This window comes from Onychomys torridus, chromosome 5 (assembly GCF_903995425.1).
Source record: "Onychomys torridus chromosome 5, mOncTor1.1, whole genome shotgun sequence".
Taxonomy (NCBI): Eukaryota; Metazoa; Chordata; class Mammalia; order Rodentia; family Cricetidae; genus Onychomys; species Onychomys torridus.
Window position 1 is genome coordinate 12160759 of NC_050447.1, and position 26853 is coordinate 12187611.

Sequence of the window (26853 nt, forward strand, 5' to 3'; positions counted from 1 at the left end):
GGTGTGGAAGGCCCTTGGAAGTGCCCCAGGCAGAGGTGATAGTGGGTGTGATCTCCTAGGGTTCGTAGGTCTTCAAAGCAGTTGGCTGGGTCTGTGGAAGCCCGCAACAGTTGGGTCTTGAGCACACATAGACACAAGTAGGTCGCTGCTATAGCAGCTTGGCCTCTATTTTGCAGTGTGTCAATAAGCAGGGCAAGTTGAAATCCAGGCCCTTCCTGTCAGAGTCTAACGAGGTATGTGACCTAGGAAAAGTGAAAGGAAATTCAAGTACAAGTTTGGGTGAGTCACAGCCCTCTTTTGCCTGTTTTTGTGCCTGTTAGCTGTATGATTCTATATAAATCACTTAATCCTTTTCAGAATTAATTTTTTTCATTTATATGTCTATGTCATATATGAATAGGTGTGTTGAATCCTCTGGAGTTAGAGCCAGTTGTCAGCCACCTGACAGGGATACTGGGAACTGAAATCTGGTCTCATGGAAGAGCACTAAGTGCCCTTATCCACTGAGCCATCTCTAGCCCATCACTCAGCGTTTCTATGGCTCAGGTCTTTTGTCTATTTTCAGCCACTTGAGACAGATTTTCTCTATGTAGTCCTGGATGTCCTGGAACTTATTATGTAGACCAGACTGGCCTCCAAGACACACAGATCCACCAGTCTGCCTGCCAAGAGCTGGGATTAAAGGTGTATACCAACATACCTGTTTTTTGGGGGTTAGAGACAGAGTTACTGTGTGTATTCTTGGCTGTCTCGGAACTCACTCTTGCAGACCAGGCTGGCCTTGAACTGACAGAGATCCACCTGCCTCTGCCTCCTGAGTAATGGGATTAAAGGCGTGCGGCGTGCACCGCCGTGGCCAGCCCCACACCTGGCTTTCTTTTGTCTATTTTTAAAGTTAGGGAAGCATCTTTAAATTCAAGTTGTAAAGAGCCAGGGCTGGAATGTAGCTTAGTGATGCAAGGCATTTCCCTGCCATTTGAGATGATGTCCATATATATGATCCCCATCACTTGCAAAAAGCAAAAGAAGATACATGTATAGTTGGCTATAACTGGTTAAAACTGCTTTCATTGCATCTCTGAGAGAAGTTAGCTTATATTTATAGGTTGTTTTACAGTTCTGGATGGAACCTATTTTCCAATGCATGCTGGCAAGCACACTAACATTGACCTACATCTTGGAGGCCTTGTTTAAAAATTAGACTAGAGCTGGAGAGATGGCACACTGGATGTGAGCATTAGCTCTTCTTGTAGAGGACCTAGGTTTGGTTCCCCTCCAGCTGTTGTTAGAAGTAGTTCCTTGTTGCCTGATTTTTAAGTCCTGGGGACTGAACCTAGGTCCTCTGCAAGAGCGGTACGTGAGGCTTCTTTCCAGCCCTTGTAACTTTTTTTTTTTTCCCCTCGAGACAGGGTTTCTCTGTGTAGCTTTGCGCCTTTCCTGGATCTCGCTCTGTAGACCAGGCTGGCCTCAAACTCACAGAGATCCACCTGGCTCTGCCTCCCGAGTGCTGGGATTAAAGGCATGCACCACCACTGCCCAGCAACATTTTTTTTTTTTAAATTACACTTATTTGTGTGTGTGCATATTTCTACTATGGCACATATGTGGAAGTCAGTGGACTTGCCTTAGGTCAGTTCTCTCTTTCTACCATGTGGGATGGAACTCAGGTTGTCTGGCACGGTGGCAAGTGCCTTAATCTGTTGAGACATCTTTCTTTCCAACCTTTCCCCAACACTCCTTTTGAATGACTGAGACAGAACCCAAGGCCTCATGGATGCTAATGACCAGTCCAGAGACCATGAGTTACACATTCTTTTTTTTTCTTTCTTATTTTTCTTTTAATTTTTCAAGACAGAGTTTCTCTGTGTAACAGCCCTGGCTGTCCTGGAACTCACTTTGTAGATCAAACTGGCCTCGAACTCACAGAGATCCGCCTGCCTCTACCTTCCGAGTGCTGGGATTAAAGGTTACGCCACCACCGATTGGCCAAGTTGCACATTCTAAAAACCAAAACTGTTTGTGATGAGATACTCTGGTAGAGAGACTCTGTAAACAGAAAGTTTATGTTCTCCCATTAGATCCAAAGTTGGGCATGAGCTGAATGCTTTTAGCTGAAATCAAGTAAATACCGAGTGCACAGGGCCACTGTGAGAATTGCATGGAAAAACAATACTATTTGGAAACCTCATGGCAGGGAATAAATGCTAAAAAAACGGAAGGGAGAGATCAGTATAGTGGTGCTCAATTGTAGTTATCCAGGAGGCTGAGGTGGATGGATGGTTTAAGATCAGCCTGGGCAATACAGGAAGACACCAACATCAAAAAAGCCTTGTCCTGATTCAAATCTCTGTGGAGAAAGGAAAGGGACTGCTACTAAACCTGCAGTGTTCACACTAGCGTTTGTGCCTACGGCAAGAAGACTGCAAGGTGGAGGCAACAGGTAGACCCTGCCTCAGGAAAAGAGATTTTAAATTTAATAAATGGACCAGAGATGGCAGGGTGGATCAAGGAGCCTGAAGAGTTCAGTGCCTTGGACCAGATAGTGCGAACCAGCTGTGCAAGTTGTCACATCCATTCAAACACATTTTAAAAAATGTATTAAATGGTCTGTATTTCATATTTGCTCCACATGGCTTCTACCTGGAGTCAATGCCCATGCTTGATCAAAACCATTCTGCCACGTCACTCCCCAAAAAAAGATGAAAAAAAAAGTTCGTCCTGCAGCCTTCCAACTCTGAGGGACCAGCCCCTACTAAGAATAAATCCTGTGTTTGGCGTCCTGGACCCACGGCACTTTGGAACTTGTAGTTTCAAGGGTCATGGATGTGTGTGAGTTGTGGCAGGGGGCAAGAAAGTTCTGCGCATGTGGAGTGCGTCTTGTTGCACGTGTCTTTTCAGGAGGGTTTCTGATTATATTGAGTTTTTAAAACTAGTTTATTCGGGAGCTTTCCTTTGATTCTCTCAACCGAGCCTAAAACCGAGTAAAAAGCTCCATTTCTTGCTTTTCATGAGTGAGTGTCGCTGGGACTGATTGTGCTAATGGGGACGTGTGCTAAGTTTCCCTTCAAGTTGAGGCGTTCTTGGTCCTGTCCCTCACCTGAAGGTCAATAAAATTTAGGATAGGCTCGGTTGTCCTTTGGGATTAGTCCTAGTTGGCTTAGTAAATATTGGTTTAGGCAGGGCGCGAAGACAACGAAAGGTCAGTTTTGTGCTGTGCAAAAGCCAAATTTTCGAAGACTAATTTACGACCTGTCAGCTAAATTTAACTTGGATTATCTCTAAGGGAGCAAATTGTAAAATATCCACTGAAATGGAGGCGAGTGGCAGGAGAGCGCGCTCCTTATCAGCGACAGGACTAAGGGGAGGAAGACAGGAAGTTAGAGGAAAGCACTGGGGTCCCCAATTTTCGACTACCATGCTTTGCGGTTGAAAAGGAAAAACAGTGTCTATGGAGTCAGTTGGCAGAAGCATTCGTGATCTGAATTCTCTGGGCAAGGCTCCTCATCTCACTTTTATCTTCAGGTAGGGAAGGGATTAGGTCTCCTGTTCGAATTTAAAAAGTTATAGCCAAGGGTTGGAGAGTTGACTCAGCGGTTAAGAGCATTTGTTGCTTTTCCACAGGACCCGGGTTCGAGTGCCAACTGTCTGGTAGTTCTAGCTCCAGGAGATCCAATTCTCTCTTGTCTTTCACTGCCACTAGACACACATGCAGGCAAAACATCCACATAAAATTTAAAAGTTATAGCCTTGTAGGTTTTTTCAGTTCTATGCAAAAGTGTTGCAGTATTGAACAATGACAAAGAGCAGAGAATTGTTCGTGTCTCAGGGACAAAATCCACCCCAATCGGCATCTTGTCCTGCGTGTGGATCGGAGGCTGTTTAGGGGAGCTGAAGAGAAAGAGCCATTTTAATTTGTTTTTATTTATTTATTTTCTTTCTTTATTTCAAGACGGGGTTTGTTTTTGATGAAAGGGTTTCGTGGTTGTAGCCCAGGCTTTCCTGGTACCAGTGAGTATACTGTTGTCTTACTCCCTGTCTCCGCTCTCCCTCTCCCCAAGTCCTGAGGTTACAGACTTAGGAGTCGCCACCCCGAGCTGAGAACAGTCTAATTCTTAGGGAGTGTAGTAAGGGCGAAGTTAGCTGTGGTTGAGGGATTCCTAGGCCCAATTTATATACCGGGAGCACCCATGCACTTGCAAATTTCCAGCTCCAGCAACAAGCTGCAGTCAGGAGGGCTGGAGGATAACCAAATGGTTAAGAGTACAGAAGACCCGGGTTTGATTTCAACATCCATATGGCGGCTCACAACCATCTGTAACTACAGTTCCAGGAGGGTCCAATGCCCTCTTCTGGTTTCCACGGCACTACGCACACATGGTTCAGGTAAAATACCGCTACACATTTAAAAAGAAAGGAAGAAGAAAGCGGCAGTAAGAAAAGGAAAACGAGATGCTGGGAGGACCTAACCGCTAGAGAGGCCTAGAGGCAGCACTTATTCCGTCACGTGACCTACCATGGCCAGGGTCGCGCTGCCAGATCACGTGTGACTGCTGCGCCCTCCGATTGGCTTGGCTAGACCAGTTTGAACGGCCTACGGAAGCCGAAGCTACTCATTTCGGCCGCGTTTATTTTTTTATTCCCAGCCTTTGGCTCCCTCCTTCCGCGCGATCCTCTGGAGAAGCTGCAGCACTTAGGCGCCGTCGCTGCCTCCCGGGGCCTGGTAGGTGGGCCTCGCACGGCCGGGGCCCCTTGGCTTCAGCTCTCCTCGAACCTCCCTGGGTTCTGGGCCTGCGCCGCGCGCCGCCCAGGCGTCGGGGTCGCGCCCGGCTGAGAGGCGGGGAACCGGGTTGGGCCAGCTCGCGTGGCCGGCAGAACGGGCCGGGCGGGGGAGGGGGAGCAGAGCCGATCTCAGGGGGTGGGGCCTCGGCGCCCGGGCAGGTTTGGGTGCCACGAGATGCGGGCCAGTGGGGCGGCTGGGGTCGGGCTGGAGGGGCCCTGATTGGGGGAAATCGTCGGGGGACGTCGCGAGGATCGGGTGTGTGTGGCTCTGTTTCAGCGGGGTTTGGTTGGGTCTGATTGGGAGAGACAGCCTTGAAAGTTGGGCGGGGGGAGATTGTTAGGTCCTGGTAGGGAGGGGCGTCAGACTTAAGCCTAGAGGGCTTTCCTGGGTCTGACTGTGAGGCGATGATGGGATCCGTTGAGGGTAACGCTCCGGGTGAGTGTTTGTGTGGGACTCTTGAGGGGAAGCTGCAGGGATTGGACGGATGGTGGTCTCCGACACCAAGTGGTCAGGGGCTAAAGGGAACTTGATTAGGGGGGCTGCCAGAGATCCGTGATCAGTAATTACTGCTGACTTGGGCGGAGGGTGAGAGCTGGAGGCTTGGCCAGACCTGATTGGGGCTGGCAGCGGGCACAGGTTCTGGGGGCTTTGGTCGCGGATTGAGTGGTTTTGACTGGCTCTCGTTCAAAGAGACATTGGAGAGCTGTCGGGCATTGCTTGTATTCTGGTTAAGGGGAGTCACTGGACCGCGTCCAGACCAGAAACGGGGGCATAAGCGTCTGCCGAGCTTGTAAGGCTGGTTTAGAGGAGGTAGCAGGCATGAGAAGGATCTAGGAGCTTAGGGACCTAGAGGAACTCAGGAACCTAGGAGGCGGCTAGGATCTACCGGAGCTTGAAGGCTGGATTTTGGGGGAAGGAATCCTCGTGGACTGAGCCTTCACCTGGAAGACCGCTGGGGCGGGGCCCTCGTCCTCGAGGGAGGCGGAAGCCGTAGGGCCCGTAATCGGGGGCGGCGGCATGGACCGCCCAGGGAAGAGGGTTCCACGTTAGTCTCGCCGTGGATCCATCGCGCCCCCGCCACCAGTCCTGATGGCCCGCTTTTATATTCCCCTCACTCGCACTCCCGAGCCCGCGACTGCGTGGCCGAGGATGGCTTAGCTGGCGGGGACCCTGCACTTGGACGGGCGCGGATCCGAGGCCTCCGCTTGTCCGCGGAGAGCGCTTGCATCAGCGTGCATCCGCCTCTGCCTTGGGGACTCAACTTGGGTCTCACACAGAACCCCGGCGACCCAGCGCTGACCCAGGCCCCTACCCCTGCAGTTCGCCTTGCGCCATGGACTGGCAGCCAGACGAGCAGGGCCTGCAGCAGGTCTTGCAGCTTCTCAAAGACTCGCAGTCGCCCAACACAGCTACTCAGCGCATTGTGCAGGATGTATCCTTCTTTCCTTCCGGGGCTGATGGAACAGGGCTGATGTTTGAACCTCCTGAAGACTAGAGAGGGAGGGACTACTTCTTGATCCCCAGACTCTGCTGCAAGAGAGAGAACATGACATGAGCGGAGAAGTAAAGGCTTAGATCCCTGGGTTCCATTTCCAGAGGTGCAGAAAATGATGGGAATGCCTGATGTTCACTGAGCACTTAATCCTGTAACTGTTAAAGTGAATGCTGTTAACTGTCTTTACAGAGGGGACCTGGAGGCTTAGAAAAGGTAAAGGTTTGGCAAAACCTCAGCTAGGAACCAGTGTGAGAAGCCCAGCCTTCTCAGATTTTAGTCCAGTCTGCCTTGTCAGAATGAGGGTAGATGGGGAGGGACGCTGGAGTTGCACCATATGTGTTTGTGGTTGAAAACTTTTCTTTTCCTAGTTGCTTGTGTTAATGTCTTGGTTAGTTCTGTTGTCAGTTTGATACATCTATGAAGAGGGACCTTCCTTGAAGACTTACTCCTTCAGAATGGCCTGTGGGAATGGGTGTGGGGCAGTTTCTTGATTGATAATGGATGTGGGCAGGTCTGTCAGTCCAGCCCTGCCCATCCCATTGTGGATGTTATCCCAGGGCGGGTGGCCCTGGGCTGTATAAGAAAGGTAGCTGAATGTGAGCCTTGGAAGGAGCCAGCAACCAGCTTTGCACAGGGGTTTCTGCTTTGGGACTTCTCTCCATGATGAATTAAAACAAACCTTTTACTCTCTGCCTTGGTCTTGGTCAGTGTTTTAACACAGCCAACAGAGAAACAAATTAGAATAATGAGTTCAGATTTTTAAATGAAAATTTTTAAATGAAATGACCATGATGGCATAAACCTTTAGTCACAGTATTTGAGAGGCAGAGGCAAGTGAATCTCAGAGTTTGAGGGCAGCCTGGTCTTATGTAGACCCCGTCTCACTTGGAAATAGGGTAAGTGCCTCCTTTTCCTGCAGCGCTGAGGATGGAACGTAAAGGCCTGGAGCATACTTGCCACTTGCTTTATCACTGAATTGCACCCAGTCCTGCTCCCTGGGCCTTAGCTATTCTCTCTCTGCCTTAGGGCTGGAGACTGTCTGTATGGCCTTGCACATGCTAGGTGTGTGTTTTACCCCTGAGCTGTATCCCTGGACTGCTTTTTTGAGTCAGTGTCTCTCTAACAGAATAAAAACTGAATATGTAGCTCAGGTTGGACTTGAACTCGGGGGTGATCTTCCTTTCTCAGCCTCCCTGGTGCTAGGATTATAGGCATGCACCACACCCAGGTAGCCTTCCATTCTGACTGTGAAAAACAGGCATTACTGGTGTGCCGAAGTCAGAGGTGAATAGCAGCTGACAGTCTGAATAGTCTTTTCCAACCCATTCCTGCTCTGGAAGGACATGGCCGAGGTGCAGGAAGCTCAGACATGTACCCTAGTCCATGTGTGAACCTGGTCCTCCTGGAAAGGCCCTTAGGTGCTATAGGGATATAGACATCCCAGGAGCTGGCTGCCTAAATGCTGTAGTCACTCATATTTTGAGCAATGTGGCAGTGAGAGAATATTGCCTAGGAAAGGTTCCTGTCTCTCAAGTTCTTTTTTTTTTTTTTTTCCCCTTGAGCCAAGATCTTGGGATATGGTCCATGCTGGCCTGGAATTCAAGATCTTGCCTCAGCTTTCCTAGTTCTGGGATCACAGGGGTGCCCCAATACACCTGGCTTTCCAAGTCCCTTAACAGGTTGGCAGAAACTTAAACAACTCAACCAGTTTCCTGACTTCAACAACTATCTGATCTTCGTCCTGACCAGACTCAAGTCAGAAGGTATGTTCTCTGTCCCTCTGGTGATGCAGATCTTGCTTTTCTAGTCACTGCCACAGCCCTCTGACCTTAGCACGTTTCCTGCAGATGAGCCAACCCGCTCTCTCAGTGGCCTCATCCTCAAGAATAATGTGAAGGCGCATTACCAGAGCTTCCCGCCTCCTGTGGCCGACTTCATCAAACAGGAGTGTCTTAACAACATTGGCGATGCCTCCTCTCTCATCCGAGCCACCATTGGTGAGGGGGCTGTGGGGGTCGTCATCAAGGACACACTAAGGGCTTGCTCTGGGCCAAGAAGCTATTCAGCGTGTTCAGGGTATTGCTTACTGAATGCTCCAGCACCCTCTGATAGCACTGTTGCTACTGCCATCTGACTGGAGAGGAAACTGAGGCACAGATGATAAAGGGACTTGCCTGGAAAGTAACAGCTTGGAAACAAGCCAGGCAGTGCAGGTCAGTCTTTTTTCCCCCCTTTTTTCTTTTTGAGACAAGGTAGTCCAGGCTGGCCTCAGACTTTCCAGTTTTCTGCTTCAGCCTCCTGAGCGCCTCAGTAACTCAGTGTCCATGGTTTTGTGATGTAATTTCAAACTGTGACTGAGGTTCATCAGTTGTAATACTTGCTTCCTCTGTCCACACGGAGTCTGTCCACCCCTCAGCTGATTTCTCTTTAGTGAGAGTTAGTTAATGGAGGCTGCTTGCTGAGGAGGAAACACCTGAGGGAATGACAGCAGCAAGGAGCGTTAGGTTTACTCAGGCCTTTCTCCCGGAAGGCTGTTCGCTGCCAAGATGAATAGGTGATTCCTAGCAATGCTTTAACATTTCTAGTTAGTTCTTGTGAGGGAGAGCACACACTGCTATCCCTGAGCCTGGAGGTCAGAGGAAACATTGGAGAGTCAGTCCTCACCTTCCACATTGTTGAGATGGGTCTCTTGTTTTGGCTGCTCAGTGTATTCCAGGCTTATTGGCAAAATGGCTTCCTGTCCTTTCTTCCATCTCCTCCCATCTCAGAGTAGAAGTGATGGGATTACAGATGCACACCACTGCATCCAGGTCACGTGGGCTCTGATTACAGATGCACACCACTGCATCCAGGTCACGTGGGCTCTGATTACAGATGCACACCACTGCATCCAGGTCACGTGGGCTCTGATTACAGATGCACACCACTGCATCCAGGTCACGTGGGCTCTGATTACAGGCGCACACCACTGCATCCACGTCACGTGGGCTCTGATTACAGGCGCACACCACTGCATCCACGTCACGTGGGCTCTGATTACAGGCGCACACCACTGCATCCACGTGGGCTCTGGGGAGAAAGTATGGGTCATCTGGCTTGGACAGTAGGTGTTTTTACCTGCTGAGTCATTTTCCCAGTTCCCACTTCTGTCTGCCTGCTTGCTTGCTTGCTTCCTTCCTTCCTTCCTTCCTTCCTTCCTTCCTTCCTTCCTTTCTCTCCCTCTCTCTCTCTCTCTCTCTCTCTCTCTCTCTCTCTCGCCATTATTTTCTTGAAATCTGTCAACTAACTTGGTTTATTTTTACTTTTCGTGTGCTGTCCCTAGAGACTAGAAGACAACTTTGGAGGTTGTTTTTTTCTGTTATGTGGGCTTAGGCCATCAGGGTGGCTGCAAGTAAGTGTCTTCAACTACTAAGCTAGCTTGCTGGCCCTTCTATAGAGTATTTTAAGGAAAAGACAGCTATTTATTTATACCTCAGGAAGGGAAGCCTTAAAAAATAAAGGCTGGGTGTGGTAGCACATGCTTGTAATTTCAGCACTCACTGGGAGTTTGAGGCCAGCCTGGTCTAAATAGTTCTAGGCCAGCCATAGGTGAGATCCTGTCTCAAAAAAAAAAAAAAAAGTAAATAAAATGACTAGGTATGATGGCCCATGCCTTTAATTTCAGCACTGGGGAGGTCTCTGAGTTCAAGGCCAGCCTGATCTTCATAGTGGAGTCCAGACCTGCAAAGTCTATACATGTCTAGATTTTGTTTCTTGTCATTTTCCCCTTAGCAATATAGTTTTCTATAGGGTAGAGTGGGGTGTATAGTGCCACTATTCCTGTGTAGAGGTCTGAGGACAACTTTGGAGAATTGTTCTCTCCTACCTGTGGGTCCAGGAATGTCCAAGTCAGGTTGTCAGGCTTGGTGGCAAGCACCTTCACGATGGCCCTACAGTGTACTTTTATAACTGTATTATTGACATTGTTACAGGAATTTTAAGTCACATAGAGGTGATTTAAAGCCTGTGAGAGGTTGGGGACATAACTCAGTTGATGTAGTGTGCCTGTTATCTACAGGAGGATGTACATAGGTTCTATGCAAGCACCTTGCCACTTCCTGTAACACACTTGATTTTGGCATCTCTGAGGATACTTGTACTTGAAGAAACTTTGGAAGAGCTTTAGGGCTCTGGTACTGTTTTTGAAACAGGGTTTTGCTGCTCAGCCTGGGGTTTCAATCTTCTGCCTCAGCCTCCCCACTATAGTGCTTGACCAAAGCCATCCATTGAAGGCTGAGATCCACGTGTACAAGAGAGGCTCTGTGATGTGGCCAACACCTGAAGGGGCTGTCCCATTATGGGATGGCATTGTCCTCCAGTCTATTCAGTCACTTCAGAGACTTCAGTTTTAGGGGTTGGCATCATTTGAGAGTGGGCAGTGGCAGCTCCTGCCCTTGTGAAACACTGCCATCTTGTGTTGATGAGTGGTGTGTGCATTGGCCACCATGTCCAGCCCTGCCTGGCAGCTCCGTTGCCCTCAGGCCTCAGATGAAGCCTTTTGCTTAGTACCTGTGGATTTCATTATTCTAAATCAGTTTATTGTAATATGAACATTAGTTCAACATCAATATACTTGCTACCTTAAACAAGCATTCTCTGTTTTATGTGTGTGTGTGCATGCTCATGAGCATGTGGACAGGTGTGCACACCTGTACACATACACGGGCCAGAGGAGGGCATCAGGTATTCTGTTCTTTTACTCAAAAGCATCTGGAGCTAGGCTGGTAGCCAGCAAGCCCCAGAGACCCTCCTGTCTCAACTGATTGCTCCTGGGATAACAGGTTCGTGCCACCACACTGGCTTTTTAGCTGGGCGCTGGGAACTGAACTCAGGGCCTTCATACTTGCCCAGCAAGCACTTTTACCCACTGAGCCGTCTCCCCAGTCCCCATCCATGGATTTCTACTAGTCAGTAAGGCCGTCTCTTGTCTCTTGAGATAAAGAGCTTTCATGACTTGACTACTTGACTCCACTACCTGCCTACAACCTCTCTCTCCCCACTCTGGCCTTTGTTTTGTTACTACGCCAGGCCTGACGTACTCTAGTCAAGACACCTTTGCCCTAGATGACTGAAGGCCGCCTCCTCTTCATCTGTTTTAATTTCCCTCAGGTCTTTGCACACATGTTAAGATGTCCCCTGACCACCATTTTAAAGTTGCTCCTCTCTAGCTGGGCCTGGTGGCACAGGCCAGTAACCAGTTACTCAAGAAGTGGAGGCAAGAGGACCTGCAATTTTAGGTCTTGCCTTGGCAACTTGTGACCTTAACTCAGATGGTTAAAATAAAAAAAGCAGGGTTGAGTATTTAGCTCAACAGCAAAAATGCTTGCCCAGGTGTACTGGGCCCTGGGTTCAATCCTCGGAAGTATGAAAATGAAAATAATTGAAAAACAGTTTACTCTCAGCCCTTGGCTTGTGGCCACCCAGATCTTTGGCTAATGCATCTTCACCTTCCACCTTCCCTCCAGTTCCAAGAGTGGTGGTTTTGGGCGGATACCACAACCTAGAACAGAGCTGGCTCATAGTGAGGCTCAGCGTGTGTGCTGAGTCACCACGTACTGCCAGAGGGCCTGTCACTCTACAGTAGGGTGCTTACTTGGCATTCATGTGGCTTGGGTTTCATCCCCAGCACCCCAAAGGATCAAGGTGCCATGAAGGACTTGATTGGGAGAGAAGGGAGCCAGTGAGCCTGTTCCTTGGTGGGGAGGTTGGAGGGACTGCCAGGCCCTTGCCCAGTCTGAGCGACCTCCTTTCCCTGGCTGCCCCAGGCATTCTCATCACCACCATCGCTTCCAAGGGTGAGCTGCAGATGTGGCCCGAGCTGCTGCCCCAGCTGTGCAACCTGCTGAACTCAGAGGATTATAATACCTGTGAGGTAGGTGACAAGCAGTCTGTGGCCTGGCCCACGCAGGGGCTGGATTTTGGAGTAGGACTCAGCAGCTATCTCTGCCTCTGCTCAGGGAGCCTTTGGAGCCCTGCAGAAGATCTGTGAAGACTCTTCCGAGCTTTTGGATAGTGATGCTCTCAACAGGCCCCTGAACATCATGATCCCTAAGTTCCTGCAGTTTTTCAAGCACTGCAGCCCCAAGATCCGGTATGTGAAGCTCCCCGGGCACAGGGGTCTTAGAGCTGGTAGGCAGGCGCAGTTCAGAAGTGATCCGTGCCTTCACTGACTACCAGGTCCCATGCCATTGCCTGTGTGAACCAGTTCATCATGGACCGGGCCCAGGCACTGATGGACAACATCGATACCTTCATTGAGGTGGGTCACTAGGCTTGGGTGGATAGGGAGAAGCCGAGGGTCCTCAGGCAGCTGACCTTGTGCTTTCTTACAGCACCTGTTTGCCTTGGCTGTGGATGATGACCCTGAGGTGAGGAAGAACGTGTGTCGCGCTCTAGTGATGCTTTTGGAAGTGCGAATTGATAGGCTCATCCCTCACATGCACAGCATCATCCAGGTATGCATGGCAAACACCAAGGGCAGATGGGTGGCAGGAGGGGGTTGGGGAATCCCTCCTAGTTGGGCTGGGTCTAAGCCTCTCCCCATTGCCCCAGTACATGCTGCAGAGGACCCAGGACCATGACGAGAATGTGGCCCTGGAGGCCTGTGAGTTCTGGCTGACGCTGGCCGAGCAGCCCATCTGCAAGGAAGTCCTGGCCTCCCATCTAGTCCAGTGAGTGCTCTAGCCCCATGCTCCACAGCCTCTACCCCTGACTCCATTTGCTTCCCATAGCTCATGTAGTGTATGCCGCTTTACTTTGAATCCTGTGTACATTGATTTTTATGGGATTGTAACTTTTTTTTTGGTTTTTCGAGACAGGGTTTCTCTGTAGCTTTGGACTAGCTCTGTCCTGGACTAGCTCTGTAGACCAGGCTGGCCTCGAACTCACAGAGATCCACCTGCCTCTACCTTCTGAGTGTGGGGATTACAGGCGTGTGCCACCACCGCCTGGCGGGATTGTAACTTTTAATGGCTTCAAAAATTAGGTAGCAGGAACTGAGTGAGGTGGCTCATACCCATCACTTGGGAGGCTAAGGTGGGATGATTGCCACAGATTTTTGAGGCTGGACTGGGCTACATAGTGAGTTCTAGGCCAGTCCAGTTATATAACCAAAAAAAAAAACTAAACAAAACAAAACAAAAACCAAAAACAAAACAAAGCTACTAACTAGGCAAAAAGATGAGAAAACAATCTTTCAGCAAACCAAGGCCTCAGCCTGGCCATGCCCAGGTGCCCAGGTACTTAGGACAGGAAAGGTGTCTCCTGGCTTTCCCTTCAGGCATGACCTTCCTGCATAGGTAATGCTGTGGCTCTGGCATTCTTTTCGTTTGTTTTTGTTTTTGGAGACAGGGTTTCTCTGTGTAGCCCTGGCTGTCCTAGAACTCGCTCTGTAGACCAGGCTGGCCTCGAACTCAAAAGATCCACCTGTCTCTGTGCTAGGATTAAAGGCGTGCACCACTACTACCTGGCAGGCTCTGACATTCTTCAGTTTAGGAGTTCAGAGGCTTGAGTGATACTTTAATTAGAAAAACAGGAACTTTTTTGGGTTTTTTAGACAAGTGGGCCTGGGACTCAGGTTCTGACTCCCTCAGACTCTAAGTGCTGGTGTTAGGGCTGTTTGGAGCCCCTTTTCTTTGATCTGTCTGGATGACTTGCCTATCTTAAGTTATTGATAACAACTAGGAGGTGTGGCTGGAGGGACAGAGAACTTTGAGGAGGATTGAGACACCATTGTCGAGCGGGGCAGGATGGTTGAGTCAGTTCGATGCCGAAAGTTATGGTACTCCAGTGGGTAACTGCTTTTCCTGCTCGTTCCCTGCCACGGGCCCAGGACCTTCATTCATCTCAGCAGTACCTGGATATTGGGTCAGATGTTTGTGCTTTGTGTAATGCTGTGGTACAGCATTTTCAAGGTTTCCAAGGTTCTGGCATGTTTTGGGTTTGGGTCAAGAGCTGTTTGGTGGTACTTAACGGTAAGAGTGATAGTTGGAACAGCTGGATGTGGCTGTAAACACTTGTAGTCACAGTGTTTGGAGGTCAAGGCAAAAAGTTCATGATGTCCTTTTTTTTTAAATGTGTATCGGGGGCTGGGGATTTAGCTCAGTGATAGAGAGCTTGCCTAGCAAGCACAAGGCCCTGGGTTCCATTCTCAGCTCCAAAAAAAAAAAAAAAAAAAAACAAACCATGATCTGCCGGGAAGTGGTGGCACACGCCTTTGATCCCAGCACTCGAGAGGCAGAGCCAGGCAGATCTCTGTGAGTTTGAGGCCAACCTGGGCTACCAAGTGAGTTCCAGGAAAGGCGCAAAGCTACACAGAAAAACCCTGTCTCGAAAAACCAAAAAAAAAAAAAAAAAAAAAATGTGTATGATGTTCTGCCTGCATGTGTGTGTATGTATTACAGTGCCTACAGACAGGCCAGGATATTTGATTCCTGGGGCTGGAGTTAGAACAATTGATGGTCTTAACTACTGAGCTGTCTCTAGTCCCAGTGGCTACATAGACCCTGTTTCAAAAGGAGTTGCGGGGAAGATTACATCTCTTAATCATAGTGGCTGGAAGTATGTTGTTAGTTCCCTGAAGGCGCTGAGCAGACACAGGACACAGGAAGATGGGTGTGTTGAGCAGAGCCTGTCCCTTGCTCAGCACTCCTACCCACGCCTGCTTCCTCTTCAGAATGGGCTCCTCAGCTAGAGTCCCTACATTCTTCCCAACAGTCTCTCTCCCCACAGGTTGATCCCGATTCTCGTGAATGGAATGAAGTACTCTGAAATTGACATTATCCTGCTTAAGGTCAGCTGGGGTATCCAGGGTTGGCTATGGGTTGCCAAGACCAGGGGTGTTGGGTTGGAGTCTCCAGCCAGTGCTGAGAAATCTTCCTGGGCTGGTCCCTAGGGGGACGTGGAGGAGGACGAGGCCGTACCTGACAGCGAGCAGGACATCAAGCCACGCTTCCACAAGTCACGCACAGTGACACTGCCCCACGAGGCTGAGCGGCCTGATGGCTCTGAGGATGCAGAGGATGATGATGATGATGACGCTTTGTCCGACTGGAATCTGAGTAGGTTGTAGGCCACCTCTGCAGGGAGAGGGTGAGAAGCTGGTGCCAAGCAGTTTGTGAAAAATTGGTAACATTTGGTCCCATGGCTGAATACCTGCTCCACAGGCCTCTCTGAGCCTGCATCCCATTGTCCCCTTCAGGGAAGTGCTCAGCTGCTGCGCTGGATGTCCTTGCTAACGTCTTCCGGGAGGAGCTGCTGCCCCATCTACTTCCCCTGCTCAAGGGCCTTCTGTTCCACCCCGAGTGGGTGGTCAAGGAGTCAGGGATCCTGGTGCTGGGTGCCATTGCCGAGGGTGAGTCTGCAACATTTGATCAGCGTCTACCTGGGCTGATGTGGGCATGCCAGTGATGAATGCAGCACAACACAGGCCCTCCAACTCCCAGAGATCCGCCTGCTTCTACCTCTCCTGGGATTAAAGGCGTGCGCCACTACTGCCTGGTTTCCTCATTCTTTCCAAAGAGCTCTGTTATCTGTCTTCCCCTTGGCCTGAAAGACACATCCTGATCCCACCCACCACCCCTGCCATTGCCAGCAAATTCTCAGCACATCAGTCCTCTTCCTGGTTCTCACAAGCAGGTGATTCTGTGATGGTTCAAGCATAGGACAGCAGGTGTAGTGCCCACTTCAGGTCCTTCCTCAGTACCCACCCCACTGGGGTACCCCTTGTCTGTGGGGAATTCCATCTGCATATCCAGGGCCAAGCCCAGGCTTCAGACATGGGCAGACTGAGCTCCACAGGCTGACACCACTTTCCTCATGCCCTGGTGTACATTCTTGCTGTTCGGCTGCCCACCGGAATTAGAAATGTCTAGTTTTGGAGTTTTTTAAAATTTAACATAGTGTAAAGAGCACAGTGGTGTGTATATCTGTAGTTACAGAACTGGAGAGGACTACTTACGGCAAGTGTGAGGCCAGTGTAGTCCATACAGGGAGTTCAGGCAAGCCCATAGTGTGTCTGGGAGTTGGCATAGCTTTGGGGCTTTTCCTCCACAAGACAGACATAGGGTATGTGAGCTGTGGCCATTTTGGCCATGTGACCATCTCACCACCCAGAATTGTCACCTCAACTCTGTAAGAGCTTTCAATCTGGAGAGCTTTTAATGCCTGTGAGTGAGGCCTAGGGTTTAGAGTAGGATACAAAGTCTATCAGTACAACACTTGTATGGATTTCAGAAGGCTGGAGGTTCCATCCAGAAATGGTTTCATGACCTCTACTTCCTAGGTGACTATGACATCTCAGATACTATGCAACATGTGCATGGTTATTTTTTGTTTTTTGAGATAGCATCTTGTTATGCTGTCATATCCTGCCTCAGACTTCCTAGTGCTGGGTTAGAGTACAGGGAGTATCTATCACCTTATCACTTGTGCATATGTTGAGACAGTCCTGTTAGGTGTACTGTGTTCTGTAGACCAGTGAGGGAGCTAGAAAGTTGATCCCAAGGTGGTAAAGAGGTGTGTCCAAAGTCTTTTAATTCCAGTTCTTAGAGATAGGCAGATCTCTGAGTTCAAGGCCAGCTGGTCTAGACATCAAGTTCCAGAAGGGTCAGGGCAAAAGAAGGGTGGGGGACGGACTAATAATGTGCATGAGGCCTGAAGGTTTTTGTTTGTTTGTTTTAAAGAGGGTTTCTCTTTGTAGCTCTGGCTGTCCTGGAACTCACTCTGTAGACCAGGCTGGCCTTGAACTTGCAGAGATCCACCTCCCTCTGCCTACCGAGTGCTGGGATTACAGACATTAGTTAACCACCGCCCAATGAGGCCTAAGGTTTTATTCCTTGTTTTGATTAACAAACAAAACCTCTGTAAATAATTAACTAAACAGTAATGGTAAAGATGAAAAAATGAGGGTTCAGTGGTTAAGAGTGCTTGATACTCTTCCCGATGATCGAGACTCATTCCTAGCACTCACCGGGCCTCTCACAATTTTCTGTGACTCCCGTTCCTGGGCATCAGCACACTCCTTCCACAGAAATAATGAGCAAGAGGGGAGGGAGTCAGAAGAACACAGCCTCAGGGTTCAAGTTGAGAAGCACTTCCTGTCCGTCTGGGTCCTTGCTGCCCCATGAAGTCTCATATAATCCTGCATGTTTTGATTAGTCCTGTGTTATTTTGAAGGTTGTGTGTGGGGGTACTTTTTCTGTGATATGCTAGCCTTGAACTGTGGCATGCCTCCTGCCTTGTTCTAAGTGGTGGCATTATAGGTTTCAGCTACCGCCCAGCCAGAAATTGAGCCACCTCCAGCTCCATTGTATCTGCTGTGTCTCCTCTTGCTCCTGTCTTTCATGTGCTCTTTAATGCCTCCAAGCCTCAGTTTTTCCACCTGTCATGTTGGATTGGGTATGCCTAAGCCCCAGCCTTTTCTTTAAACCCCCCTGTCTCCGGGTCACTGCAGGCTGCATGCAGGGAATGGTGCCCTATCTACCAGAGCTGATCCCACACCTCATCCAGTGCCTGTCAGACAAGAAGGCCCTGGTACGCTCTATTGCCTGCTGGACGCTGAGCCGCTATGCCCACTGGGTAGTCAGCCAACCACCTGACATGCACCTTAAGCCTCTGATGACAGAGCTGCTCAAGCGTATCCTGGATGGCAACAAGAGGGTGCAGGAGGCAGCCTGCAGGTGAGCCTTGACCCTTGACCCCTGTCCCTACAGTGGCCCCTCACCCTGGGAAGTGATGAAGCCTGTGACTGCTGACAAGACACTGATTTCTGTCGTATTCGTACTGGCTGATCCCATACACATCCTCCCCAGCTGCCTGTGGTCAGCTCCATCTGTTAGAGTCATTAAGCTTTCCTTCCTGTCTTCATTCACCAGTGCCTTTGCTACCTTGGAGGAGGAGGCATGCACGGAGCTGGTCCCCTACCTCAGCTATATCCTCGACACTCTCGTTTTTGCCTTTGGCAAATACCAGCACAAGAACCTGCTCATCCTCTATGATGCCATTGGCACGCTGGCCGACTCTGTGGGCCACCACCTTAATCAGCCGGTGAGACCCTAGAGACCCTCTGCCCTATCCTTGTGTCCCTTGGCATCTGATTTTTACCCTGTGTCACATGCCGGGACATGACCACAACCGTGACAGGCAGGCTGAAGCACTTTACTCTGCCTCTAGTCTAGTGTGAAAGATGGACAGTTATAAGACAGCATGGTCGGTGCTGTGCTCTGGGAGTGCAAGGGCCTGTGGAAAGCAGGAGGCCCTGCTCAGGTTTCTGGGAGTGGGGGAAGGGAAGGATGCACCAGACTGGTGAGAAGCATCAGGAGGGCTTAGAGATCTTGGAGTGTGGCCAGGAGCTTGGATGCCTTCCTTGACGGGGCAGCATTGACTGAGGTAGGCTGCCACACCTCTCTAGGAAGCTCAGCCTCCCACTCCTTTTCCAGGAGTACATTCAGAAGCTGATGCCTCCACTGATCCAGAAGTGGAATGAGCTCAAGGATGAAGACAAGGACCTCTTCCCCCTGCTGGAGGTGAGTGGGCTTAGGTCCTCCCTAAGTCCTTCCTCCTGGCCAGGGCTCACCCTTTGCCTTCTCTCTGCCAGTGTCTGTCATCTGTAGCCACTGCCCTGCAGAGTGGCTTCCTGCCCTACTGTGAGCCTGTTTACCAGCGCTGTGTTACCCTGGTGCAGAAGACACTGGCCCAGGCCATGGTGAGTACCCTGGGCCCCTGCACACTTGCTCTACTGCCTAGACCCTAGCCTACCCATCTCATCTGTCCCCTTTGTATCCAGATGTACACACAACACCCTGAACAATACGAGGCCCCTGACAAGGACTTCATGATCGTTGCACTGGACCTACTTAGTGGCTTGGCTGAAGGCCTGGGTGGTCACGTGGAACAGCTGGTAGCCCGAAGTAACATCATGACATTGCTCTTCCAGTGTATGCAGGTGAGTACATTCACCAAGTCAGGCCACACTAAACAGGCCAAGGAGACTTTTTCTAGGCCATAACGGTTTACATAGCAGCTGCTATAGTTGACCCTGGTGTCAAAGAAAAGGAGCCCTTAAACAATAAAATTTTATGGGCTAGAGAGATGGCTCCACAGTTAAAAGCACTTGTTGCCCTTGCCAAGGACCTGGGTTTGGTTCCTAGCACCCACATGGTAGCTCACAACCATCCAAAACTCCAGCTACAGGGGATAGCATGCCCTCTTCTAGTCTTTGTGGACACTAAGCACACATGTGGTGCACAGATGTACATGCATGTAAAGCTAATCATACTAAAGACGAAAATAAATACATGTTTTTGTTTTTTTAAGACTGGTCATTACATGACTATTACATGACTTTAAACTCAGCATTCAGGAATCAGAGGCTTGTGGGTCTCTGAATTTTAGGCCAGTCAGGTCTAAATAGTGAAGCCTGGTCTCCAAAATCAAATAATCAATTCTGTGCAGTTGAGATAGCTCAACAGGTAGGGATGCCTACCACCAAGTCTGTGACAACCTGGCCAGAGAAGCCCAGGACCCCGTGAATGAAGGATGAGCCATTCTTACAAGTTGACCTCTGACCTCCACATGTCTGTCATGGCCCTTGTGCCTCCTACTCAGAGACAACACACAAAGGTGAATACATACAAATTCTAAGGCTGGGAACATACCCTGTAAACATGATGAGCTCCACAAACTGGTTTTTGTGTTTGTTTGTTTGGTTTTGGTTTTTCGAGACAGGGTTTCTCTTTAGCTTTGGAGGCTGTCCTGAAACTTGCTTTGTAGACCAGGCTGGCCTCGAACTCACAGAGATCCACCTGCCTCTGCCTCCCGAGCGCTGGGATTACAGGCCTGTGCCACCACTGCCCGGCTGTGTTTGTTTGTTTTTTTTAAACAGTTGTGTCTAGTGGCACATCCTTGTAATCCCAGCTGTGGGGAGACAGCCAGAGGCAGACTTCTGGGGCTTGCTGCTTAGCCACTGTATTCCAATTAGAGAGCTCCAGGCCAATGAGAGACCCTGTCTCAAAAGACAAAGTGGAGGACTGGGATAGTCAGTGGGAGAGCTTTTGCCTACATTGTGTAAGGCTCTAGCAGTCTCCACCACTAAAAGAAATAAAAACAAATAAGTAAATGTTGGTGGTTTCTCGGGAATGTCACCTGGTTTTTGCCTGTCCTCCCATGCACAGGTATCCACCCATACTCTGTTATACACAAATACAATTCTTGTCAGGAAATGTAGTACAGGTTGACCTCAAAAATAAAGTTTGGGCACATGCCTTTAACCCAGCACTGAGGTCTGGGCTGAGCAGAGCGAGGTAGTTAGGTGGCTTCCTCAGTAAAGTGCTTGTTGGACAGGAATGGGAGCCTCGTTTGATCCCCATTGCCCGGGGGCAGGGGCTGAAGTGGTGCTTCGGTTAAGGGCACTTGCTGCTCTTCCAGAGAGCCCAAGTTTGGTTCCAGCACCACATCAGGTAGCTGACAGTGACAACTGCCTGTCACTCCAGCTCTGGGGGAATCTGACTCCTTCCAGGGACACCTGTACAACTCTTCCCCAGAATATACACATAATTAAAGATAAAAATACGAGTATAGTTACCCAGAGGTCCCTGTGATCCCGGCACTGGGAAAATAGAGACAGGATCCCTAGGGTTCTCTGGCCAGGTTGTCTTGCTGAGGTTTAGTGAGCTTAGTTTTAGAAAGAAATTATGCCTTGAAAATAAAGTTGGGTGGCAGGTGAGGATGATGACCCCATGAGCATGCACACTCGAGCCACAGACAGAAGTTAGCCTGGTTTGTGCCGTGGACCCTGTCAAAGAAAACTTAGGAGTGTATGTATGTATGTATGTATGTATGTATGTATGTATGTATGTATGTATTTATTTTTCGAGACAGGGTTTCTCTGTGTAGCTTTGGAGCCTGTCCTGGAACTCACTCTGTAGCCCAGGCTGGCCTTGAACTCACAGAGATCTACCTGGCTCTGCCTCCTGAGTTCTGGGATTAAAGGCATGCACCACCACCGCCCGGCGAAGAGTGTATTTAATACAACTGTTACTTTGTGGTGTGGGGACTGGGTTCTGGAGCATTTTAAGTAAGGTCCTGGCAACAGGCTATGGTAGAGTGGGAGGTGGCTAACAGAGTAAGGGACAGCCCTGCACCTCAGCCCGTGTCTGTGGTCGGGATGTGCTCTAGGGATTGTGCCACCTCGGCTGGCTTGGATGGAAGGAGTGGGAGCCCTGTCATTTTGCCACCTCTCCCAACTCCAGGATTCCATGCCGGAGGTCCGGCAGAGCTCCTTCGCCCTTCTGGGAGACCTTACCAAAGCCTGCTTTATCCACGTCAAGCCCTGTATCGGTAGGCTACCTACCCCCTTTGCCCTGTCCTATGGCTCCAGTACTGGCTGGCTTCCAGTGATGGAGGCATACCCTGGGAGGCCCATGACTTGACTGAGATGTATTTGTACTGTCTGATGGGCTGCCCAGCCAGTTCTGGGAGCGTGGCCTCAATGGCCTTTCTGCCAGTTTTTTCTTTTTCTGCTCGTCTCTTTACATTAGCTGAGTTCATGCCTATCCTGGGCACCAACCTGAACCCGGAGTTCATCTCTGTCTGTAACAATGCCACCTGGGCCATTGGGGAGATCTGCATGCAGATGGGTGAGTGCCCTGAAAGTGGCAGACTATGTTCCATTGGTCTGTTTCTATTCTGGGGGCCAGAGCTTGATTCTCAAAGGACCCTAAGAGAATGCCTCTGATTGGCCAGGGACAGGAACATGCTTCGATTTCCCTGACAGGTGAAATCAAATAACTAAAAGGTGGAGGAGATGGTCTGTTTCTGCTGGACGATCTCATGTAATTTGTCTTCCTGAAAGGCCCAGTGGGATCGGACTTTGGCCTCCTCACCTTGTGGGTAGTGACTTGAGAGAGTCCTTTGGGTGGGTCTGTTGTGTCTGTGGACTTCACTGGGAGCTTCCCGAGGAGGCTCTTTGTTTACTCAGGTGTACCTGTCTGCATGGAACTGGGGACATGGACTGAGGTCAGCCATACCCAGCTGGCCTCCTTTGTGGGTGGAGTGGGCCATGCAGGGCTCTGAATGGCTGGTCCCTAGGGGCAGAGATGCAACCCTATGTGCAGATGGTCCTCAACAATCTGGTGGAGATCATTAACAGGCCCAACACACCCAAGACACTACTGGAAAACACAGGTGAGTACCAGGCCTCGGCTGAGAGGGGAGTTCCAGGAAGGGTGTCAATACTTGAAATGGGATTCTGGGAGGGGCCCAAGAAAGAGTACTGGCTTTAGAATATATGGGAAGAGATCCAGGCTGGGCAGGGAGGACACCTGGATGGGCCAAACTCAAAGGCCCAGGCTAGCCACAGGGTCGTTCAGTTGGGGCCTATGGGGCGGGGCTCGGTGCCTCCTGTCAGAGGCCCCGCCACGTACCGTCCCGGGGCCACTCGGGGTTGCAGGTCGCCTGACGAGTCCCTCTGCCATTCCAGCCATCACCATCGGCCGCCTGGGCTACGTGTGCCCACAGGAGGTGGCACCCATGCTGCAGCAGTTCATCCGGCCTTGGTGTGTGCCTGCCTGGGTGGGGCCTGCTGGGGGTGGGCAGGACAGCTGTGCTCCCCAGCGCCCCTCATGGATGCATGTGGGAGACCTCTACCCACGGACACCCCCACCCCCACCCTCTTCCCTCCATCCATGTTTCATCTATGCTTGTCCAGCCCCAAGTCCATCCACTGACCTGCTGCCCTCCTCCATGGCCAGGTGCACGTCCCTTAGGAACATCCGGGACAACGAGGAGAAGGATTCTGCCTTCCGAGGCATCTGTATGATGATTGGTGTCAATCCTGGGGGTGTTGTGCAGGTCCGGGCAGCGGGGCTCAGAGGGCAGGGCGGGGGCTGGCTTGGGCGGCCCCTCACATGGGATCCGTCATGTTTCAGGACTTTATTTTCTTCTGTGATGCTGTAGCCTCCTGGGTGAGCCCGAAGGATGACCTTCGGGACATGTTTTATAAGGTGAGGCTCTTGCTTGTCCCATGGGAGTCCTGGGGAGTGGATGCCACAGGCTTGCCCCCAGCCCATTGTCCCCCGCCTCACTGCAGATCCTCCACGGCTTCAAAGACCAGGTTGGGGAGGAAAACTGGCAGCAGTTCTCAGAGCAGTTCCCACCTCTGCTCAAGGAGAGGCTGGCAGCCTTCTACGGGGTCTAGGTGAACGTGGAGACCACCAGGTGAGCAGGGCTTCCAGTACTCAGCCTGTCAGAGTGAAGAGGATGAAGGCCCTGACTCTCCCTCTCCCCTGCAGGTTTCTGTCTGCGTCATCGTCGGAGGGTGTGCTGGGGAATGTGCTGCTTCCAGAAGTCACTGTGCCCTGGTCCAGGGGGGTTAGGGAGGAGTGAGTGGGACCTAAATCCAGATGCTATCTAGTCTGTGCATCTGTCCATCTGTCGGTCCACTTGCCCCACCGGGCCTGATGAGTGGGCAGGTGGGTGGGGACTCCATGCTCATCCTACAAATAGGGAGGGGGGTGGGACTTCTTGGTGGGCAAGAGTTCTCTGGGCTCTAATCTGGGTCATCTCAGGCAGCCCGTTTGGGCCAGCCACGTGGGAGGGAGGAACCCTAAGGCCTACCGAATCCGGTGTCAGATAAGGCAAGGGGATTACAGGTGGGGAGGGGGGTTCCCTGTAGAGAAGCATACACTCACATGTACACATGTGGACACACGCATGTGCGGGCACCACAGCCAGCTAGGCTGGGCCAGTCGCCCCACCATTTCCTCGACTGCATGGAGACAGTAGAATTAGTGAACCCCCAAATTATGCCTATGGCCTTCTGTGTACCTTGCATCTAGAGTATATGAAGCTTCTGCTGTTTTGCCAGAATTGGCGGTGATTGGGAGGGCTGGGAGGTTTGGGGGACCTCAGCTGGGCCCCCAGGGCCAAGGGAGGAGGGCGGTCATTTGGGGGCTGCCCAGCACTTGCACACTTTGGACCTGCTCCATATACTTCTGCCAGCTTCATGGCAGCCACATCTAGTGTGTCCCCATCTTTGTCACATCCCAGCCAGCAGCAGGGTGGGGACCATTGGAGCGGCGGGGACTAGCTTGAGGCTACCCTAGATGCTTTTCCTGTGCTCCAAAGGTATTTAAAGGCACAGGCCTGGGACTAATTTTCCTTAAGAGAGCTAAGGGCAGCCAGAGCTGCCAGCATGATTTCCTGGATCCATTGAAACAGCTTCAAGGATAGTCCAGCTCTCTGCTCCTGAGAACTCCCTTCTCAAGAGCTAGGGCAACAGCATGTGATTGGTGAGGACAAAGGACAAAGGTTTACTGGGTCCAGCAGATTTGAAGGCTTGGGGGCGCAGAGTATACCAGGGCCTCAAACTTTGTCCCTTTTGGGACTTAATGTTCATCACAGTGTCCACTGGACTCAGACCCCCCTCCCCCACCAGATGAGTACACTGGCTCTAAAAATCCTTGAAGAAATTGGTGAGGGATGCCATCAAAATGGGAGTGGCTTTCTGAGAGGAAGGTGTGTGTGTGATTATTTCCAAATTGGCTGTGGAAATCAGCATTGCAAGATCCCTGAACGTTTTCCCTCCATCCCCTTTCTTGCTTCCTACTTCTTTGGGAGCCCATTATATTTTGGGCTTTGACTGGAGTTCTGCATCTTAAGGCCTGCTCCATCATCCCTCTGAGGACCTGGACCTTAATCCCATCCAGGCCATGTGTCTTCTCTCAAGTAGGGTCAGGCCCTACCTCTATTCCCAGGGACACTTAGTGCACATTCCATAACTCAGCTAGTGGTCCCCATCCCTCCAGCCTCAAACTTGAGCAGGTCTCTGGAAGCCATTTGTAGGGAAAAAACTTTTTTTTAAAGAAAAATACCATTAGCTTTCTGGTAATTCCACTTCTTTGGAGCATCCTCTGCTGGGTCTTGGGGTGTATTGATGGATTGACTGTCTGATGGAGTTGTGACTCCCTCTGCCCAAGGTGGGGGTTCCAACGAACTTCAGGAAAGGGGAGCCCAATTCTTGTATTTTCCCTTTTTTTATTTTATTTTATTATTTTTTAAAAGAAATTATTTAATTCTTTAATTTATTTTTTAGTTGGTTTTTGCACAATAAGTTTCAGTTTCTTAACCTTCTTTGCCCAGGCTGCTGACACAGACTGACCTTGATCTGCAGCCCCCACCCCCCACCCCACCCTCATTTCCCTGAGTCTTTCATTACCATTAGCCTGTGGGCTCCCAGGTGTATCCATCTGTTACTGTGCTGTGCTGGGGACTGGCGCCTAGGTGGCGTGAGATTCCACTTGTGTAGAACTTTGTTGAGTAAAGGTCAGTTTCTTGTGAAACCCTTGGTGTCTGGTCTCCTAGTCCTTGGTTTGGTGGTAGAGGGTGTGGAGTGGGCTTCTATGTGACTCCGGTGCTGTGGGAGTGTTGGTAGGAGAATCCGTGGGCTCTGGGACACCTGAGGTTTTTTCTCCAGGACTCAGTTGGTCCTGGTGGACCTGATTGAGGCAGGAGGACATCAAATTTGAAATCAGCCTGGGTTGATTGAGACATTGTCTCAAAAGGGAGCTAGTAGTTAGCTTAGCTAGAGACCGAAAGCCCTGGCTTTAATTCCCAGTGGAGATGAGTGACCAACGAAACCTGTTTTCAGTCTTTGTAGTGTGGGAAGGTGAGGGTGAAAGGGTGATTAGATGTTCATGATTAATAACCCAGTAAAGGGCTGCCATTCATTAAACCTAACTGCAAAGCCTAGCCTTACAGCAGACACAACTTTAGACCACTGGGCAGGCTAATGGAGATATTAAAATAAGAATAGCTGGCCCGGGCGGTGGTGGGGCCTGCTTTTAATCCCAGCACTCGGGAGGCAGAGGCAGGTGGATCTCTGAGTCAAGGCCAGCCTGGTCTACAGAGTGAGATCCAGGACAGCCAGGGCTGTTGTACAGAGAGACCTTGTCTCGAAAAACCAAAAAAGGAAGAAAACCAAAACAAAACTGAATGTGACAGTGTGTGCTTTTAATTCAGCTACTTGAAAGACTGAAGCAGGATTGTTGTAAATCGAGACCAGTGTGAAGTTCTCAGAAAAGTCTTTTATGCCAGCTATGTTGGCCACCTTTAATGCCAGCATTTGGAAGTCAGAAGCAGGCGAATCTCTTGAGTTTGAAGCTAGCCTGGTCTATATAGTGAGTTTGAGACCAGAGGGGACTACATAAATGAGACCCTTAAAACTAAGGGGTGAAAAACCCACTTATGTGTTAAGGTTCTACATGACCAATTAGGAATTTGTGATTGTGGGGAGCTGTACATTGTAGATGCAAAATTATCCATTAATCCTTAATAACCATTTATTGCTCACATCTGTGTCTGATCTAATCTTACTTGGGGCAAACTGAGTCAAGAGTTCCTGGGCCATTGTCATTCAACCCCAAAATAAACTTCATCTCTTGGAGCTTAATTGATGAAGTGCTTGCTGGGCACAGTTGAAAACCTAAGTTAGGATTCCTAACATCCACATAAATGTTGGGGACAGGAGAGCATATCCAACTCC

At 50.2% G+C, this 26853-nt stretch overlaps 1 protein-coding gene and 1 non-coding gene across 10 annotated transcripts; both read left to right on the forward strand.

The window, feature by feature from the left end:
* The first annotated feature begins 4593 nt into the window (after window positions 1-4593).
* Window positions 4594-25651, forward strand: Tnpo2 (transportin 2). Of its 9 annotated transcripts, none has more exons than XM_036187154.1 (25): window positions 4594-4720; window positions 6058-6212; window positions 7963-8038; window positions 8123-8272; window positions 12080-12186; window positions 12272-12405; window positions 12492-12573; window positions 12647-12769; window positions 12867-12985; window positions 15045-15105; window positions 15208-15373; window positions 15514-15666; window positions 17767-17992; window positions 18188-18359; window positions 18752-18838; window positions 18910-19017; window positions 19099-19257; window positions 21563-21650; window positions 21851-21949; window positions 22401-22496; window positions 22762-22867; window positions 23063-23162; window positions 23240-23314; window positions 23401-23528; window positions 23603-25651. In XM_036187154.1, exons 2-24 carry the CDS (start codon window positions 6114-6116, stop codon window positions 23506-23508), a joined length of 2694 nt encoding a protein of 897 aa, XP_036043047.1. In that variant the 5' UTR covers window positions 4594-4720; window positions 6058-6113; the 3' UTR covers window positions 23509-23528; window positions 23603-25651. The 9 variants fall into 9 exon arrangements, with proteins under 9 accessions (XP_036043047.1, XP_036043052.1, XP_036043056.1 ...); XM_036187159.1 differs by having other exon boundaries at window positions 22792-22867; XM_036187163.1 differs by having other exon boundaries at window positions 22792-22867; window positions 23401-23502.
* Window positions 18039-18108, forward strand: LOC118584940. The gene has a single exon (XR_004945107.1). It is a non-coding gene; the product is annotated as a small nucleolar RNA SNORD41 (small nucleolar RNA).
* Window positions 25652-26853: the final 1202 nt, after the last annotated feature.